Source organism: Staurois parvus, unplaced genomic scaffold (genome assembly GCF_062004578.1).
Source record: "Staurois parvus isolate SC_StPar_1 unplaced genomic scaffold, SC_StPar_1.0 ptg000061l, whole genome shotgun sequence".
Classification (NCBI taxonomy): domain Eukaryota; kingdom Metazoa; phylum Chordata; class Amphibia; order Anura; family Ranidae; genus Staurois; species Staurois parvus.
This window is the reverse complement of record NW_028317857.1, coordinates 1,414,701-1,431,234: the sequence shown is the minus strand read 5'-3', so window position 1 is coordinate 1,431,234 and position 16,534 is coordinate 1,414,701. Positions and strand designations below refer to the sequence as shown.

Below are 16,534 nucleotides of genomic sequence, written 5' to 3'. Positions count from 1 at the left end.
AACACCCCAGAGCAAGATATGGAAGGAGGGAGAGTCAGATGCCTCTCCATCCATAGTGTCCATCCATGACCATGCGCGTGTGCGTGTACAGTCAGGTCCATAAATATTGGGACATCGACACAATTCTAACATTTTTGGCTCTATACACCACCACAATAGATTTGAAATGAATCGAACAAGATGTGCTTTAACTGCAGACTGTCAGCTTTAATTTGAGGGTATTTACATCCAAATCAGGTGAACGGTGTAGGAATTACAACAGTTTGCATATGTGCCTCCCACTTGTTAAGGGACCAAAAGTAATGGGACAATTGGCTTCTCAGCTGTTCCATGGCCAGGTGTGTGTTATTCCATCATTATCCCAATTACAATGAGCAGATAAAAGGTCCACAGTTAGTTTCAAGTGTGCTATTTGCATTTGGAATCTGTTGCTGTCAACTCTCAAGATGAGATCCAAAGAGCTGTCACTATCAGTGAAGCAAGCCATCATTAGGCTGAAAAAAACAAAACAAACCCATCAGAGAGATAGCAAAAGCATTAGGCGTGGCCAAACAACTGTTTGGAACATTCTTAAAAAGAAGGAACGCACCGGTGAGCTAAGCAACACCAAAAGACCCGGAAGACCACGGAAAACAACTGTGGTGGATGAACAAAGAATTCTTTCCCTGGTGAAGAAAACACCCTTCACAACAGTTGGCCAGATCAAGAACACTCTCCAGGAGGTAGGTGTATGTGCGTCAAAGTCAACAATCAAGAGAAGACTTCACCAGAGTGAATACAGAGGGTTCAACACAAGATGTAAACCATTGGTGAGCCTCAAAAACAGGAAGGCCAGATTAGAGTTTGCCAAACGACATCTAAAAAAGCCTTCACAGTTCTGGAACAACATCCTATGGACAGATGAGACCAAGATCAACTTGTACCAGAGTGATGGGAAGAGAAGAGTATGGAGAAGGAAAGGAACTGCTCATGAGCCTAAGCATACCACCTCATCAGTGAAGCATGGTGGTGGTAGTGTCATGGCGTGAGCATGTATGGCTGCCAATGGAACTGGTTCTCTTGTATTTATTGATGATGTGACTGCTGACAAAAGCAGCAGGATGAATTCTGAAGTGTTTCGGGCAATATCTGCTCATATTCAGCCAAATGCTTCAGAACTCATTGGACGCCGCTTCACAGTGCAGATGGACAATGACCCAAAGCATACTGCAAAAGCAACCAAAGAGTTTAAGGGAAAGAAGTGGAATGTTATGCAATGGCCAAGTCAATCACCTGACCTGAATCCGATTGAGCATGCATTTCACTTGCTGAAGACAAAACTGAAGGGAAAATGCCCCAAGAACAAGCAGGAACTGAAGACAGTTGCAGTAGAGGCCTGGCAGAGCATCACCAGGGATGAAACCCAGCGTCTGGTGATGTCTATGCGTTCCACACTTCAGGCTGTAATTGACTGCAAAGGATTTGCAACCAAGTATTAAAAAGTGAAAGTTTGATTTATGGTTAATATTCTGTCCCATTACTTTTGGTCCCTTAATAAGTGGGAGGCACATATGCAAACTGTTGTAATTCCTACACCGTTCACCTGGTTTGGATGTAAATACCCTCAAATTAAAGCCGACAGTCTGCAGTTAAAGCACATCTTGTTTGTTTCATTTCAAATCCATTGTGGTGGTGTACAGAGCCAAAAATGTTAGAATTGTGTCGATGTCCCAATATTTATGGACCTGACTGTGTGTGTGTATATATATATATATATATATATATATATATATATATATATATTAATTATATATATATATATATTAATTATATATATATATTAATTATATATGCACACACAAAAAAACAGGGGCAACCATATTTTTGTATTCCATATACAAGGTCTACTTCCCACTTAGTAGTGCTGCACAGTGCTGTAACTTGTTCCTCCTTGCAATTCCGCTAGACTAGCTCCAAGAAGTATAAACACTGAAAACATATCATGGGGCGAGTGCAGGGGCATAGAGAAAAAGACCCCCAGGACATACAGCATCTTGTTTTGTCTCAGTAGAATGGTCAATCATTCCGCTAGACTAGACTGGCTCTGTCCAATTGAAAGCAAAGTCTCCATATACTTTAATAACATAAAAGACTCAAAGCACTCTAGGCAGCCACTGGCCATGATATCTTTGCCTAGGCTTTAGGTCACATGAAGAAGCTCATATGAAGCCGTTTTCTTTTCTAAGTGAATATGACTTTTTTGGCACTTTATTCCATACAAAAATATGATTTGGTAATGGCTAACATTACCAGATCACGTTTGTTTGGAGTAAATAGAGAACCAAAATTAAATAATAGTTTTAATGCCATGTTAATTTGAACCGATAATTTTCTAAACAAGCATTATTTTATTGGTGCATTCAGCCTTAATTTATCCACGTAGAAAAACAAAAATTTCCTCCATCCTTCGACCCAAAAAAGGTTCTGCCATTCTATAGTCTGTTATCACATGGAGCAGGGAGAACTGGAGCACTATGCACAGCATCTGCAGGGTGCACAGAGCAATTAGCACACATCTCCCTTGTGATTTGGCTTCTCTCTCGCTCTCCTAGAATCTGTGAACACTTGCTGTGTACTGAATGGGTGGCACCTGGAAGCATAGTCCAGATAAACTGATAAACTAGTCTAGAGCTTGAACAAATTAATCAAAGCTAGCAAGAAGTGCAAAAGTGCTCCAGAAAAGCACAAAATACAACTAAATCTGGATTAAGCATTCTGACATATTTAACCCTAATGAGGCAAAGTCCCCTTAAGCTCATTAACAGATCTATCTAATCTACTGTCTGTGGTATATGGAGAAAGGCAGGAAAACTGTTAAAAAAAAAAAAAAAAAAAAAAAAGAAAATACAAACCTTGTTTTATAAAGGCTTCAATATATAGGCAGTTCAGAAAGTGATGATGATGTGCAAATCACAGTGACCTACAGCAACCAGCTTCCAGGTTAAGGCTATGGGATCAGTGAGACTAATCCTGACAGGTTGCTACAGGTTTCTGCACTTTGCACATTGCCCTTCATCATAGTAAACGAGCCTTTGAGTGTGCTACATGTATTAGGCCAATAAAGCAATGCATATTCATTTTTCTCATGACATTAGAAGGCACTAACCTGGGTCCTCAGGACAGAGGACACTCCCCATATAACTGGAAATCCATCGGTTCCTAAACATTGTTCCTCTGCCAGTACCACAATGTCCTTATGTCAGACAGAACCAAAGCCTCAGGCCGCTTCCAGAGAGCTTCAGAGACAGCAATTTCCCAGCACCACACTGAGCCTGTCAGGCTGGAGAGGCTGAGCACAGCGAGTGCATAGCAATGGGCTGGAAAGCTGGAGGAACCCAAGCCAGTAATCAGATTACAAACAGAAATTAGGCACTCAAATGCGGATTGGGTCATAGGGACAGAGAGATGCTGAAACCTCAAGCTCCAGCCAAATTAAAACACATGCTTCAGAAATGACACAGATAAAAAAAATGAGAGAAAAAAAAAAACAGCAGGAAGTACAGGAGACTTGAAAATAAAAAAAAGGAGTGTACTGGGCTCCTCCTAGCTATCAGATTATCACACTAGTGCTAAAGCCAGACACAGACATTAAAGTCCAGGTCAACTTTCAGTTTAAATCAGTTAAATGCATTCTACGTGTATCAAAAACAAAACAAAAAAAAAAAAAAAAGTGTGCAAAGTTTCACAGATTTTTTTTTTTTTTTTTTTAAATAAGGAGCCATAGTAAGTTGTATAGTCTATACCAGGGGTGGGCAAACTTTTTGACTTGAGGGCCGCAATGGGTTCATATATTGGACCCGGGGGCCGGACCAAGAGTAGATGAATGATGTGTATGTGTCATCCATAGTAAGTATAGTAATATTCCCCCATAGTAAGCATAGTAATTCATCCCCCCTATAGTAATTCATCCCCCATATAGTATTTCATCCCCCATATAGTAATTCACCCCCCATATAGTAATTCACCCCCCATATAGTAATTCACCCCCCATAGTAATTCACCCCCCATAGTAATTCACCCCCCATAGTAATTCACCCCCCATAGTAATTCACCCCCCATATAGTAATTCATCCCCCCTATAGTAATTCATCCCCCCTATAGTAATTCATCCCCCATACAGTAATTCATCCCCCATACAGTAATTCATCCCCCATAGAGTAATTCATCCCCCATAGAGTAATTCATCCCCCATAGAGTAATTCATTCCCCCTATAGTAATTCATTCCCCATATTGTGTCAATTCACTTACCTTTGCTCCACGCGTTCCTCTCGCCGTGTTCCCGCGCCGTTCCGGTGTAGCATGAAATCTGTCTCCTATGAGGATCTGTCCCCCTCGACGTATCTGCGCATGTGCCAGTTTCAGGCATTAGCAGCCAATCGGCGATCTCCGGCACATGCGCAGATACGTCGAGGGGGGCAGATCCTCATAGGAGACAGATTTTCATGCTACACCGGTCTTTAGGGCGGACTGTGAGAGGAGCCTAGCTCCCCTCACGTTCGTCACGCTGCCCCGCCTACACACATCCTGACAGCCATCCTGACAGTATCACGCTCCGCGGGCCGGATTAAAAGGTCCGCCGGGCCGTATACGGCCCGCGGGCCGTAGTTTGCCCATTGCTGGTCTATACCCTACCAGCATGCTGAAAAGAAGGACCTTGCTCTCTTTGTGGAAGCAGTGGTCTCTCTGCACAGGTCCAACACCCCCCCCCCCCCTGTTGAGTCAGACCTATAACTCTGCAATAAGCAAAGTTTAGGATTCCTGCTGACCACAGAGACAGATCCCTGCTGAGCAGGAGGAGTTTTGGAATGCTGCGGAGTCCTCCTCTACAGCATGCTGGTAGAGGGCAATCTTCTACTCAGGCCATGGCTGCTGTCTAAAGAAAACACTAAGACTTTGCTAGCGTTTTTTTCTCTTGCACCTGGAATGTACTGAGCAGATCTAAAAGGTTCAGTTGTACTTTAAAGGGTTAGTTCACTTTTACCAAAAACTACCTATGCAGATGAGGGACATCTGCAGATAAAAAACTTTGCAACTTAGACTAAAGCTAAATAACACCCTTGGGTGAGGCCATTTACTCACCTCATGAAGCCCGACCTGAAAATTCCTAGGACCTTGTTAAGCGAGGCCTAGCTATTACTGCTCACCTTCATCACAGGAGTGAGCTTTCAGACTCTGAGCTACTGCATCAGGGGAGAGAAAATGCATGTGAAGGGGTTTGAATCTGAGAACGAGCTCACTCCTGTGATGGTGAAGGTGAGCAGTAATAACTGGTCCTCACTTAGCAACATCATAGCAATGTCCTGGGAGTGATCAGGTCAGGCTTCATGAGGTATGCAAATAGCCTATTTCTATAGCAAGGGCATTCAATTTTGGTCAGAGCTGCACAGCTTGTTTTCATCTACAGGCATCCCTCATCTGCATAGGCAGCTTTTTGGTAAAGGTGAACTAACCCTTTTAAAGCCCAACTCCAGAGAAAAAAAAAAAAAAGCCTCCCTTGCTGTGGGGCTGCCCCTGCACTGCAAGGGTTAAAAGCCCATTTTGGCCTAGGGGAAAAGAAAAGCAGTTTACTTACCTGAGCCTCCGCTCCCACAGCAACTGGTGCTCCCCTACAGTCCAGCCATGGATTGTTCCTTGGCGTCCACATGTCCAATGTCAGGCTATGGACTCTGGAACTGGTCTTGATGTCAAAGGACCAGCAACTGTCAGAATACAGGGAAGAGGAGGTTGCAGGGATCAGTCTTGCAGAACGGAGGAGCCTGTGGAAGCGGAGAGTAAAACTGCTTTTCTTGTTCCTGTAGAACTAAACAAGCATTTAACCCTTGCAATACAGGGAAAGCCCACGTGAAAGGGAGCAAATTAACAAGTGAGCACACCTGTCTACACGCACCCTCCGCAATGACCAGTTCAGATACATTTGCGCCTCATCTTTTCTGATTAAGCTCGCATAACATCTAAACTAACAAGCACACACAGGACTGACTAAGAACTGCCTTTGAAAATGCACTGCAAATGGACCAAAATGGTACTTTTGTACCATGCGATCAGGTATGTGGACAAACACACTGCATTTGTGACCTGTGTTTGGGGTGTTAACTTTGCACTGACACACACTGCAGATAGCAAGATCAGTGCGATTTGAATGTGGTGGGGGAAACTGGCGCGGAACGTCTGTTTCCCGCAACGTGTTCCAGTTTAACAGGCCCCGAAGAAGCACACAGTAATTTTTTAGCTGCTCAATTTCCCACTAAAATAGTAATTGCTACACAGATGGAACAAATGATTTACTATAGCCAGAGATACATGGGTGATTTCTATGAACTTTCTTAAAGCAGTAACTGTCACGATCGCGGCGTCAGACCCCAGACCTTCTCACCAAACTCGTGACCGAAGGACCAGCCGATCTAGAACTGCTATGTGACGTGCGTAAAAATGCCACACCCAGCTGCCCCCTGCACAACGATTTTCCAGCTAATGGAGCACGATCATGTACCGGCAGCCTGGGCGATTGTTACTGGGTCAGGTTAATTACGCAATTAACGCTTCACACTGCCACCACCTCCTTTTTGTACAGAGAAAGAGGAAACTCGGCGTTATCAGCTATAACACTATAATGATTGAGATAATCGTCTGTATAAAACGGTCCGCAGGCCGGTTATACAGAGGTTTAAACAAACAGTAACGTTCTCTTTAGAGGCAGGAATTCGTAAATTGCAATAAAGCGCTATAGAAACCGTTCAACACTTTCAGAAGGAAAGATTTATTACTAAAAGGTCAAAACGGGTGCAATAAAAATATTTACAGAAAAAGATGTACCTAAGAGATATATATATATATATATATATATATATATATATATATATATATATATATATATATATATATACATATATATACACACACACACACACACACACATACATACATATACACATACATACATACACACACACATACATACATATACACATACATATACAAAGAACCACAGCACAGCAAAGAGATATCAGAGAGAGGTTAAAGGGTTAAAGTACTTGCCAAAGTCCTGGGTTAACAGATCCAAGTATCAGAGCAGAAGGGTGCTTTGATCTCCCTACGTTACCATGGTCAATGGGAGAATTCTTCAACTCACTACTCTTAGGCCTGACAGCCTGTTTTGTAGTCCCCAACAGGGGGTGGCTCTGACGCCACGGACCAATACCCCGTGTAGGCGTGGAGGTCTGGGTGTCGACCTGAACTAGAGCCAAAATCTAGTGTAGTTCATATTTGGGCTCATAACATTTCCTATGCACAACTGACATTCCACCCGTGGGTAGAATATTATGCAGACAAGTCTGAGGATTGATTAGATATGAATTATGCAAGTGTACACTGAACGGTTCACGAGATCTATTTTTCGGCTTTCCTGTGTGTCCGAGACAAGGCAAGTGACCCATCAAACTGTTCTCCTGCTCATCGTCCATCTGATGAGATGTCCGGTTTTTATGTAAGTCTCATATTCCAAGATATGAGACCTAGGGGAAAAATGGATTTTAACACAAGGTTATCTAGTCGTGTTTCCTTGGAATGTTCTTTGAACTCCGGGGAAAGCTTGCCTTATCTTATACGAGGTGTGATATGGTACAGCTCGCCCAGACAGCTAGGCACCTAGCTCAGAGATGTTTTATCGCTCTGGGGTTCCCTGCTGCCTTGGCCTGCCAGTGACCCACAAACAGCACACACACACTGGCTAAATGTCTCCTCTCAGAGAGGGAGGGAGTGAGGGAAGAAAAATGGATACTCTTAAAATGGCGGACTGCGTCAATCTCTGTTGGGCACATTTGCAACAGTAACGATGAATGGTGTTGATCCCTATGGGATCAACTATACAAGCAATATGTGGTAGAGATTCATTTTGTAAAATTGCAGAGTGCCTCTTTTATGTGCGATTGAGAACTGCTGTTTACCATTCGTGCAGCTTATGCCAAAGGAAGCCATTTGTTTTTTGGGGGGTTTTTTGGGCGATCAACTGCTCTTAGCGCATAATTATAGTAACCCAAATGAACTTTAAAAAAAATTCAGTCTAGCTCTAGGCCAAGGTGTAAGCTACACATCTCAAGGGTGGCAGCAATTAATCACACAGAGAACTGTGTAAGCTTATTTGTGGAGCTTGATAGCCGGCATGTGACATTTGCTCAAACTGTGTAGCGATCAGTAACTACTGAAAGAGTAGCTGACCAGTTCTTAGCGGCTGCATTAGTCTTTTTTTTCCCCAGGCTGTTTTCCCTTTATTTTAACCTGGTGAACCTGGTAGTAAGTTTTCCTGTCCTAGGCTGACAGTGTACTTTATCTATGGCGGTGCAGCATTGTCACCCTAGGTCAGAAGTGCATTCGGAATATGAACACCTCCTGCTCTCCTTATCTCCATAAAGTTGGGGGTTGTATTCCAGACTAGGCAAGGTCTATAACACTCCTTGAGTAGACAAGTCTGAACCTACCTGAGCTATTCCAGCCCGGAAAACATCAAAGCATACAAACAGAGGGCAGAGGCATGCCCCACAGCTGCATGTATACCATGGGCATATGTACATGAGGCTGTGGGCAGGAGAATGCTTTGACAGCTTCCAGGCAGGATAGCTCAGCCAGGTTCAGACTCATGTTCAAAACCACCTGAGCTCATCATACTTGTCCCTCAGATTACACTGCAGAGTGAAGGGGACAGCACTGGATTTTTGTCAGGAACAGGTAGTTTTGCATCTATTGAATAGATAAGCAACTGAAAGAATTTTGTTCTAACAGACCACAGGGAAGCAAATAAGGGAAGTTCATTGTTCCAGTTTACATACACTTTAACCACTAGAAATTTTAGAGCTTGATGAAGTAATACAAACCACCCATGTGCTTCTGCATTATGCCCAGGCCAAATTCTCACGTGACATAGGAGTCAGCAGCCACCCAAAACTAAAACAGATTTAGAACAGTGGCATTTATTCAGAAATTTTGAGAGAAGTCCAGGGGAGGCGCGTTTTGTATATAGAGTGGGTCATATTCCAAGGTTAGTACATCGTCCCACTCCCAGAGGAACAATAGCGATCAGCTAAAGGTATCTAAGCGGATGATATCATCAAATGTACAAACACCTGGCCTGGAAATAACTAATTAAATAATCCTAGTCCTTATTTCATTTCAGATTTCCCATTTGAATTCATTAATACTTGCCAGGTGGATAAAGCCCTGCTGACTTAGAACACTTCCTCTTATAGCTGGCCGATTGCCTCTCTAATAATTCATAGCGTTGCCGCTAGCAGACACATGAAGCTTTGTGGCCTGGCAGCACAGCTTGTGTTTTGCTGTTTACTCCTATTTGTACCCTGTATTTAAACAATCTAGGGAACCCATACCTAATGTCTGACAACCAAGCACCATTTTATACCATGTGCACTTAGTGGTCAGAAACTAAGCGTGGCATTTGTCAATAATTGCAGTTAAGTCAAGAGTTAAAAGGTTTGTAGTAAAAGAAAGCACATAATTTGTAATAACATATGTCATCATACAGTACATTTCTTCCATTTGGGCCACCTAAAAAGTTTTGTAAAAGTGCGCAAGATTGTGTTAGGGCCCTTTCACACAGATGGACTCTGCCAATTAGATCCGCCTGCTCAGCAGGGGATCTGTCTGCTGATCCCCACTGACCAGGCAGATGACAGGTCTCTGTCTGCTCCACTTGTGCAGGGCGGACACAAAGGGTCAACCGATCTGCTAGGTGGATGGGGAACAGATCTCCCATCCATCTGTTTTTAGCAAAGCAGATGAAGGCGGCTATAAACAAGTACATGTTGGTTTGCATCCACCTCCCCATAGAGAACAATGAGTGGTCCGATCAGGTGAGCCTGAAAAGGGCAAGACAGAACCGATCGGTCCACCCGTGTGAAAGGCCCTTCGGCTGTATTAACACATGTGCATGGGTGCAGATAATTTACTGCAACTCTCTGCGCTATGGCCACATGCAAACTGCCCAATGAGCTCTGGCCAGAACTCTGCAGAAACACCGACCCTGGGAACACACTGGTTACAAGTGAACAGCACTGGATATTGAGTAGAAATCTGACAACTGCTACCGACATCTGTTGTGACACTTTTTCTGGCAGTATGGCCATTGTTAATTTATATCACCAAAATCCAAGAACCAGGTGCAGCAGTTTTCTTCCTGCCTGTGACTCATGCGCCTATTGCAGCAAATTCTTATGTGCGCTGCTTTATCATTATGGTGCAATGAATGCACCAAATTCAAAATAAAACACTGACCGTTCGAAACTTAAGAATATGGTGCTAAGATCAACTCTCAGCGTACAGAAAGACCACGGTGGTTGTCAAGCTGCCTGTACACACTCCCTGGAATTTATAAAGGCCAGCATACAGATTTTGGGAAAGTATCTTGTGTGCATTCTAAAAGTGATGCATCATGTGCCAAATCCAAGTTCTAGACAGGTACACGCTGCACAACCTTTAGAATACATAAGGCAATTTCGCAAAATCTGTTTGCACCAGTCTTTATGAATTCCAAGAAGTGTGTACAGGCAGCTTTACAACCACAAGCAAGAATCTACTGGCAGCCGCCCCTATGCACTCATGTGAATGCAGCAAAACACTGCAAAGAGATCTGAACTAGACAGACATCAACCCATTTTTGATTGGCCTTGTGTTATCTATGGTCATATAAATGCATGCCTTATAAATTCAGAGCCCCTAAAGCTTCCCACTTACATTAAATAATTGCATTTTACATTTAGATATATACTCTTGATTCGATCAGCAAAACGGGGAGGGGAACATGTAGATACTTTAAGTGCTGGCATAAAGGAGGGGAAGGGGAAGCTAGACATTTAAAGTGGTTCTAAAGGCTGAAGGTTTTTAACCTTCATACATTCTATGCATGAAGGTAAAAAACCTTCAATGTACATCTACCCCCTCAGCCACTCTAATAAACACCTGAGCCCCATATCAATCCAGCGCTGTGCATGGGAACCTCAGTTCTTCCTGGGTCTCTCAATCCCCATTGGTTGGGGCACAGGATTGGGAGCCATTGGCTCGGTCAATCACAGCCAGTGAGGAGGCAGCGGGGCTGAGCCGTGCTTTGTGTGTTTCACACACAGTGGTGACTCAGGAGCGAGCACCCATGAGTGCATGGGAGGAGGGGCCAGGAGTGCTGGCAGGGGACCAGAGAAGAGGAGGATTGGGGCTGCTTTGTGCAAAACCATAGCACAAAAGAAGGGAAGTATGATATGTTGGTTCAATAAAAGGTAGATGAACGAGCGCTAGAAATGTATGGGTAGCAGCTTGCATAAAAGGTTAACCAATAGCCGTTTGGCAGCCGGGAAAAAGCTGTAGATTTCCGGGTGGATGCCATATGGCATCCTCCTGCACATGCGCAGTTTTCACGCTTGCAGAGCCATGCGATCTGTCACCAGCCGTGTACCTTGGACACGGCCGATGACAGATTTGAGTACTGGCCCCCATTTCCAGTACCATGTGACCTGCTGTGACCAATCACAACAGGTCACATGACAGTTGTATACAATGGATAGCTTCATTCATGCCATGTGATCACATGCCATGTGATTAGCTGTGGCCAAATCACAGCTAAGCACAAAAAAAAAAAAAAAAAAAACCCTGAATGAATCGATGTCATTCAGGTAAATGCTTGCTTATAGCAAAGTAATTCTTTGCTATAAGCAAATTGTGTAAAAAAAAAATAAAAAAAATACCGATCACTTCCCCAAAGTAGTACAAGGTTACTATGGTAACCTTGTACTACTTTGGACATAGTGAAATATGAAAAAAAAAATCTTTAAAAAAAACAAATGTAATAAAAAAAAAATATATTTTTTTCCATACTTTCACCAGTGTCCCTGATCACCGCCATGCCAGTTATATGACGACACTGTACTGCACTGGTGACAGTATGTAAAAAAAAAAAAAAAGTGAACATTTTTTTCATTTTCCGAAAAATTAAAAAAAAAAAACCACAACTTACTCGCCATGCCTCTTATGAAGTACATCGGACTGTCTACTTTGCAAAAAGGGGTCATTTGGGGGATATCTGTACTGTTCTGACAGTCTTGGACCTCAAGAAATTAGATTGGCTGTCAGTACTTCAGGATTGATCAATATTCAGATCTATACCATAGTTTGTGAACGCTATAACTTTCCTACAGACTAAAAAATACATCCTAATTTGGGTTATTTTCAAAGATGTAGCAGAATTCATCTTGGCCTAAATTTATGAACAACAATTATTTATTTGCAAACTTTTATAACAGAAACAAAGAAAAACGTGGGGGTTTTTTTTCAAAATTTTCGGTCTTTTTTTGTTAATTTAGCAAAAAATAAAAACCCCAGCAGTGATTAAATACCACCAAAAGAAAGCTCTAGTTGTGTGAAGAAAATTATAAAATTTTAGTTTGGGTACAATGTTGTATGACCGCGCAATTGTCATTCAAAGTGTGAGAGCGCTAAAACCTGAAAACCGGCCTGGGCAGGAAGGTGTAAAAGTGCCCGGTATGGAAATGGTTAAACCTCCAACCCTTGTAAACAATATCAAACACTGCAGCGCTCAGATGAAATAATCTCCTTTTCACTCATAAACAATTATAAACATAGATAAATATAAAGCACATGTATGTAGCGTATTATAAACATATGTAAGATGAGCTGATGCTCAGTCCAATAGGAAACAAATGGAAAATGATTATGTTAAGACTCTACAGAAATGTCACAAAAGGGTGCACAAATGCGACTAAATGGCGCAAAAACTTGCTGTGTCGGTGACAATCAAATCTTCAAACAGGTGCAGATCCGTACGTCAAGTGCATGTGGAAAGGAGAGTAAGTTGCACTAACCAGACAGCGCAAATAGAAGCGCTTTTGAGTAATCAAGACCACTCCTGGTCATCATCATCCTGGAATATATGGAGCACGTCGGCAATACATCTGCACACAGCCTCTCCTCCAAAGACACTCTCCGGATATAGGGAAGGTTCCACTTCAATCTTACGCACCAAATAGTAAGCACTTCAGGGATCCACCTTAGTGGCTCAAAATAAATGAACCAGAGAAGAAAGTGCTATATAGTGCAGTAAGTTTATTCAATCAGCAGAAATAACACAAATTAGAACATAATGCAATCACTTCTGGACCATAGGAATGCAGCTATGGTGTTCAGGAATGTAAACACAAAGCCACTCCCTCGTGGCTCAGGCAGTCTGGCATCACCGGCTTGGCTCCTCCCTAATGCATTTCGTGCACTTGCACGTTTTCAAAGGGACCTTGCCATTGCCAGTTAAGATAGATAGATATATATATATATATATATATTTACACGCGCATGCCCAGCACCGCGGCGTGACGGCATATTGGTTTCCGTGCATGCGCGGTACATCACCCGGCAGCCATTTTACTGGAGTCACTTACAGGGTGTACAGTACAGTGGATAGGGAACCAGACAGCTCTGTACCTAGCGGGCAGAAAGTGGTGTAATCACTACCACTTCTCTGTTAAAAGTTCAGCAACATCTATCAATGTCAGGAATGGATTATAATACAGAAAAAAGGTTAACAGTGATCCAGGAAAAGAGGCAGCAAGTGCCAATCCTCCATTTTCCCGTGGAACGCAATCTAATAAAGGAGTCCATGATACTGTAGACCACAGGCTTATAATCCCTATGATCTTTGTCCGAATAAACAGTACACATTGACTGAAATCTGGATCTTTGTATATTGCTAATATGAATAGGACAGCCTCGTCCCCCATACATCGCTCCACAACAGGTATATATGATAGTGACATCCAGTTAAAGTGCATCATAATACATATAAATAATACAAGGCAAACACATGATCAGATGTGTTATAGCGAGAAACTATCATAAAACATTTAGAATACTAGAATTAAAATGACGCAATCAAAAGACCTACATGACAAATTTAAAATTATGAAATCTAAAAAATAAAATCTAATTTAATAGACAAATCACAATAAAATAAGCATAAAAAGTAGATAAAACACCAAAACAGCGAGTCACCTCAGATTACAATTAAAACATGATCTCCACCAGGATATAAAATAAGGACCTCGATAGGCTAAGAATAATTAATCTTATAAAATCCATGTGGGTCAATTTATTAGTCTGGATTCCTAAAATCTAAATAAAAATCTTAGGAACTAAAATCCAGATCAAAAATAGAAATAAAAATAAAAGCGAAAGATTAAAAAGTGCACTGGGATAACTAAAACCAGATATTATAGCATAACTAAAAACTGAAAAAAGCGTATACAAAAAGAGAATGGGATGGAGGGAAAAAAGGTAAAAGGAGGGCCCCTCATGTACAGCACTAATTCGTGTCAATAAAACAATTGATATCGAGGTCCACATTCAGGCCTTGTGGCATAAGAGATTGGAGCTCAAAGATCCATTTCGTCTCCATCATGGAAATGGTCCTGCGTTTATGTAACCCACGCCAATGCTGTTTTAGGATATCTATTCCCGTAAATCTAAGGCAAGACGGGTCCCTATTATGATGGTCACGAAAGTGCTTAGAAAGCGAATGCTCTTTGAATCCTTTTTTGATGTTATACAGATGTTCTCCAAGTCGATCTCTCAATTTCCTTGTAGTTCTACCTACATCTTGTTTAGAACATGAGCATTCTAACAGATACACCACGTACTTGCTATTACACGTTATGAGTGGTCTAACCTCATACTTTTTATTCGTCACATTAGAATGGAAAGAATGTATCGTTTTTTTCTGAATGCCATTGTGGAGACATAACATACACCTATTACAAGGATGAAATCCTTTCAAACCGAAAGGGTTTTTTTTTTTTTTAGGGGGATTAACCACATTAGGCACCAAGGTGTGTCTTAATGAAGGCGCTTTACGGTATATTACCTCAGGATGGGCTGGTAAGGGGTTACCCAATACTGGGTCATTTATGATCTTGGCTACTTCCTTGTATTGAAAAGAAAAATTGTTGATAAAAAAAAAAAAAAAAAAAAAAGACAGAATTTTCCAGTTTTCAGATAAATCTTCGGATGAAAAAGCTCCTCTCTATTTAGATCCACAATTCTTTCAATCTCTTCATCCAGGGTAACTGGAGCATTGCCTTTCTCTATAAATCTCCTTTTTTTTTTTTTTATAGAGGAAGACGAGGTGAAAAGAGGTCTAATAGACAAAGAAAGATCTAAAAGCTGATGGGATTTTTAACCTGAGTAAGACCACACTCTCAGAAAATGAACTTCCATTTATTAAATAAGGGGCTTAAATTTGCACCTAAAACTGCCCTCAATAAATTCGGGACATAGACATACATAAATTTACGAGAAAATTATCCTTAAAAAGATATTTCATGAATGATCACCCGACTAGAGATATAAATATTGAAAGGAATGGAACCTCTAAATTTTCCAATCTCAGAAACACATCTCTCTTCAACCCCCCATCCCACTCTCATATAAACATCTTCAAAAACTCAGTTTTGAGAGATCTAAATAATTTGAAGGTAAAGGCTGCTAATAACCAAAGGCAGATTAATAATGGGCTAAAGGATCTTCTAGTGAAAAAAGATCTAGTCATTTGCCCAGCTGATAAGGGTGGAGTCGTCATAATATCAGACAAAAACAGACTACCTCAAGCAAGTTTATGATATTCTCGATGACAGGGATACATACACCTTATTGAATAAGAATCCTCTCGTACAATATAAAAAGGCCCTGAAGAGTTTAATCAAACGGGGATATGAGATGGGTATTAGTAATAAAAAGGAGAAGGAATAGCTTTTTGCCCTGCTGCCCCAAGATTGCCCGTTTTTTATTGTGTATCGAAAATCCATAAAAACCCTGTGAATCCACCTGGAATACCCATTGTAAGCGGGATAGGTTCCCTCTGCTCACGGATGGGGGAATATATAGATTATTTTCTTCAGCCTCTAGTCTAATACTCCCGCTTTTCTGAAAGACACAAAGTAGGTATCGTAAAGGTATTACCTTGCATAATGCAACGTATCTATTGACTGCAGACGTTGCAGCCCTATATAGCAATATAAAACATGAAGATGGGATTGCAGCAGCTGCCTTTTATCTTAATACAGCAACTGACATTTGCCCCGAGTCTAGCAAACCTCTTCATGTCAAGGCGGGAAGAGGATCTAATCTATGCGAGGGAGTGGCCTGATTTGGTTTTTTGCAGACGATATAAATAGCTGCATTCCTATGGTCCAGAAGTGATTACAGTATGTTCTAATTTGTGTTATTTCTGCTGATTGAATAAACTTACTGCACTATATAGCACTCTCTTCTCTGGCTCATTTATTTTGAGCCACTAAGGTGGATCCCTGAAGTGCTTACTATTTGGTGCGTAAGATTGAAGTGGAACCTTCCCTATATCCGGAGAGTGTCTTTGGAGGAGAGGCTGTGTGCAGACGTATTGCCGACGTGCTCCATATATTCCAGGATGATGATGAC

General features: G+C 41.7%; 1 protein-coding gene across 17 annotated transcripts in view; it reads right to left on the bottom strand.

Annotated features, from left to right (window-relative positions):
* The window catches only part of SVIL (supervillin), a 345,773-nt gene that overhangs the window by 223,747 nt on the left and 105,492 nt on the right, over positions 1 to 16,534 (bottom strand). For 13 of the 17 annotated variants that reach the window (XM_089668661.1, XM_089668664.1, XM_089668663.1 and 10 more), the window contains exon 1: positions 3,146 to 3,221. The exons of the other annotated variants lie outside the window; for them this stretch is intronic. In XM_089668661.1, coding sequence (XP_089524787.1) covers positions 3,146 to 3,206 — 61 coding nt within the window. In that variant the 5' untranslated portion in view covers positions 3,207 to 3,221. Of the gene's footprint in view, positions 1 to 3,145; positions 3,222 to 16,534 lie in introns of those variants that run through there. 17 annotated transcript variants of the gene reach the window in all.